The following is a 4281-nucleotide window of genomic DNA, read 5'->3' as shown; positions in this document are numbered from 1 at the left end:
AACAAATACTTCAAGTGAAATGATCACATAGAAATTACATATTGTTTCAAACTAACAAACTATACAAAGTCTTAAATCCATCCATGTATGTAAGTTCAGTTTAACTTTTCAGATCCTTTTTATCAGTTTATATATCCAAACACAAGACATGTTCTAGGGGTGCACAACTTTGCTCTCAAGTTAATGCGCATTCATACTCAATACTTATACTTAATACATTTTTGATTTTATCCAGAATCTAGTGATTCGCGATTGATTTTGCATCAAGTCTGAACTGGAATTCAGAAGTTCTTAGGTGCTCAAAAAATAAAACCATATACTTATGAACTTATTAACTGAACTGGTGCTGGTTCTTGTGCCAGAGAAGCTGCTGCTCCAACCGGTGTTTTACGGTGTCGGATCTATTCATCTTCCCCTATATATAGATCATTAGCACCTTCTGCCTTATTTTGTTTATTCTCAGGCAAGGTAAAGTTGGTCAAATTCTACACTAGATTATAAGTATTCAGATTCATACTTAGTCCAGAAGAAAGACCCCTTCTTAGTTGGTTTAGTTCTTTATAAAAGCAGAGACTTGTGGCAGGCAATCTTTTTTTTAGTAATTATAAGTAATTTTATTATATTTAGTTTCTCAAAGGTTCCATACAAAGTAAAAAGTTAGAGTATAATCAAATCAGTTCACAAGTTCCACAAGCAGGTGTCAGGCTTGGATCATCAAACAATGGAGAGGCTGGCTCATCTTCCAGCATCTGACACAAACATTGAGTACTTTTTATAATGCATTTTACATATCACACCTCTTCATTACATATTCCACCTCATATATGCACAAATTCATCCAATCCCAGATCTTGAACAATGATTAATTACTTTAGTCCTTTCACAATTCTCTTACAAAAAGTCCTGCATTCCCTCATCCTCTTCTTTCGAGCTCGGCCTCTCAGCATTTCTCCTTCTTTTGGTCTGGAACACAACACTAAGGTAATACTTGCTTTTTCCTTACTATATGCATGCTTAATATTTGTTTCTTAATACTGATTACATTACATTTATTTGCTCCTTGCCTCAATAAAATAACCTTCCCAAATATGGCTCACTGTGTTTTCTTTTTATCAAATTCCAATAAAACATTTTTCTCAAAACCAGTTTCTGTGTAGTCTTTATAAACCCAATAAACATTTTATCAAATCATGTCTCTGTGTCTTGTTCTTCTGGGCTTCATTGTATGACCAATTTTTTTATCACTCTTATAGTTTCATGCTTGTCAATGAAATACTATCTATAGAGTCTTATAAACAACTTAAATATAAGAGTTGTAATAAAAGACTTTCCATAAAGTCTTATAAGCAACTTACAATAAAAGTTGTAACACAAATAAAATACTATTTATAAAGTCTTATAAACAGCTTATATTGGGAATAACTGAACAAATTCCATGTTTTACACAACACAGGGGAGCCAACGACCAGTAAAGATGCTGTGACTGACCAGTCTTTCAATGTTTTAAAACAGATTTTAACTGTTAAAATAGTTTTATTTTTCATGTTTATGAGTGTAAATCCTGTTATTGAGGCAAACGATGATTAATGTGTGATTTGTATAACTTTTTTTTTTTTTTTTGATGAGCTGAGAAAGTTCAATAAGACTAAACAAATTATAATTTATATGCATATTCAATATATCGGTACCAATATTTCGGCAAAACCGATGAATCTGTCTACCTCTACTAGTAAGAGATTGAATTATAAAGATGTGAGCTTTGTATCAAGCTACAACCCTCCTAAAAGTGAATATATTGAACAAAATGTAATGTAACTCTATATTCAGTAATCTATATGATAATACATCATATAAAAACAGTGATATAAACTTTTAATTTATTGTCATTGTGCTGGTTGCAACAGAGTTGAGGCAAGATCTATGCCCAGTGGCGCTTCAGATCGAAACAAAAGTGCAGGAGAATAACTAACTTAATGTAGACAAGAACAGACACATTACAAACTAAGGGCCATAAAAACACAGAAACTAAACAGCTAAACCATGCAGCGCTGCCAGCTATCAGGCTCTCCGCGTGAGGCTCATGCAATGACACTCTTCTCATGCCTTCAGGACACACATACATTTCCATAGCTGGGAAAGTTCAATAAGACTAAACAAATTATAATTTATATGCATTTTCAATAATTTTAAGCTTTTAGCGTCATTTCTATTGGTTATGCAAAATGTAAAATTTAGGACATAACGTTTTATCACGTTTATGGGTAATTTGTATACCAATTTTAACTCAAGCAATCACAAGAGCAAAATCAAGTATGCACTCCTGTTTGAACCTGCAAAAAGGGAGAACTATATGCAAATATTGAATTACTTCATTTTTCTCCCCGGCAACAGAGCAATAATATAAAGTTGACCTGCAAGGGATGCAAATAAAATGAGTGTTGCATAACCACAATTATTATGTGTCACTTGAAACCCCACATGAGGTACGCCCATGTCTCTGCCCTCTTTGAGCTCTATTTAAGCAGCAGCAGCAGCCCTATCAAACACATCTCAGTTTCCTGACGTGCACCAGACAAGCTGCTCTTGAGTTCTTCAGACTAAAGTCATTCATGTGAGATGCAATGCATGTAGTAGCCAATGGCTTGAAATTTGCAGAAGGTTAATACAGGGCTAGTAATCAATGGTGAAACGTTTTTGTGCAGATGAAATAACAAATCCAAAAGGCATTTGAGTAAAAAATACCATTTTTAGAATTCATGCATCAGAGACATTTAAAAAGCTGATTTCAATCTCTGATGTTAATTAATCTTGTAATTACTTTTCAGATCTAATTTCTTCAAAGATGGCAACACTTCTGACTATAATCGGGGGTGGAGGAGGTGCTCCATTCTCATTTACTGGTGAGAACAACGGTGCCAGTTTTGAGAAGATCGGAGTCTGGGTGGGAGAATGGCAGGTGAAGGCTGTCCGGGTCTGGCTTACAGATGGGAGAGTCGAAACTTTTGGAGTCGATTCTGGACCTTATCAAGAGTACAAGTTCACACCTGGTGAGTGTTTCACCTCACTGTCCCTGTGGGGGAACGGAGCAGGAACACGTCTTGGAGCCATCAAATTCAAGACCACTCTGGGGGGACAGTTTTTTGCACAGATGACAAAATGGGGTTTAAAAACAGAATATCCCATGGATGTCGGCTCTGGATATTGTTTGGGAGTTGTAGGAAGAGGTGGTTCTGACATTGACAGTATGGGATTCTTGTTTCTCAAAGCAGTTGAATCAACAGTTCTCGCTGATGTCAACTATCCCACTCTCCACCAACTGATACCAAAGGTGGCAGTAGAAGAAATCAAATCCCTCAGTTTCAGGAACGACTCCTCCGCCACTCAAAAACAAAAAGTTGAAAGCTCAAAGAAAATAACTAAGAAATCTTCATGGTCTGTGAGTGCAAGTTTATCTGCAACATTTAGTATGGAAGTGAAGGCTGGTGTTCCAGGGGTTGCTGAAGTTACTGCTGGATACAGTGTCACCATGGGAATTGAAAGCACTTATGGTCAGGAGCACTCAGATGAGAGAACCGAAACTCTGTCTACAGATGTAGATGTGCCACCAGGGAAGAAGATGGATGTTTCCATCACTATTGGCAGAGCCACTTTTGACCTGCCTTACACTGGCACAGTGAAGATGACCTGCAAGAACGGCAGTGTGTTTCAGTATGAAACCAAGGGCAAATACAAAGGAGTCACTTACACTGATATCAAAGTGAAGACTAAAGAATCTCCTCTGTAATGTCAAGACAGATTGTTCTTGTGTGGTCTTTATCTGATTAGTCCAGCAATGTATCAATTGTTCTACATTTAATCGTTTTGTTTGAGCCCTTCTTCATCTTCCTCTGAGATTATTGTGATGATTACACAATGTATTTTATCATACTGACTTCAAATGTTTAATCTGACATTTAATAAAAGCATTTCATGAGCCCTGTTTATCTGTATTTAATGTTGTCGGGTTTTTTTGACAAAAATTGTTTAATTTTAAGGTCTTCAGGGACAATCTTTTCTCTAAGTAGTTTTTTGAAAGTGACTTTATTTCTGTCATTCGTCTACAGATTTTGTTCTTTATAATTGTTAATCAGTAGTAAATAATGGTAATTTGTAGATTATTCAAATAAAATGTTAAAAATGAAGGCTTTCAGTATTACTGAATAGTTATACTGAAATAAAAAATAGAGGCATCAGTCTCAGTATCAGCAGGGCCGTCACTAGAGAGGAACACTGTAAAAAATG

The 4281-nt window shown here is 35.8% G+C and overlaps 1 protein-coding gene across 1 annotated transcript; it reads left to right on the top strand.

Moving 5' to 3' along the window:
- The first annotated feature begins 2830 nt into the window (after positions 1 to 2830).
- Positions 2831 to 3801, top strand: LOC130090482 (aerolysin-like protein). Its single transcript, XM_056257876.1, has one exon. It carries the CDS (start codon positions 2843 to 2845, stop codon positions 3782 to 3784), a length of 942 nt encoding a protein of 313 aa, XP_056113851.1. The 5' UTR covers positions 2831 to 2842; the 3' UTR covers positions 3785 to 3801.
- Positions 3802 to 4281: the final 480 nt, after the last annotated feature.

Source organism: Rhinichthys klamathensis, unplaced genomic scaffold, assembly GCF_029890125.1.
Source record: "Rhinichthys klamathensis goyatoka isolate OS25496 unplaced genomic scaffold, OSU_Roscu_1.1 h1tg000146l_1, whole genome shotgun sequence".
Taxonomy (NCBI): Eukaryota; Metazoa; Chordata; class Actinopteri; order Cypriniformes; family Leuciscidae; genus Rhinichthys; species Rhinichthys klamathensis.
This window is presented reverse-complemented; position numbering and strand designations above follow the sequence as displayed.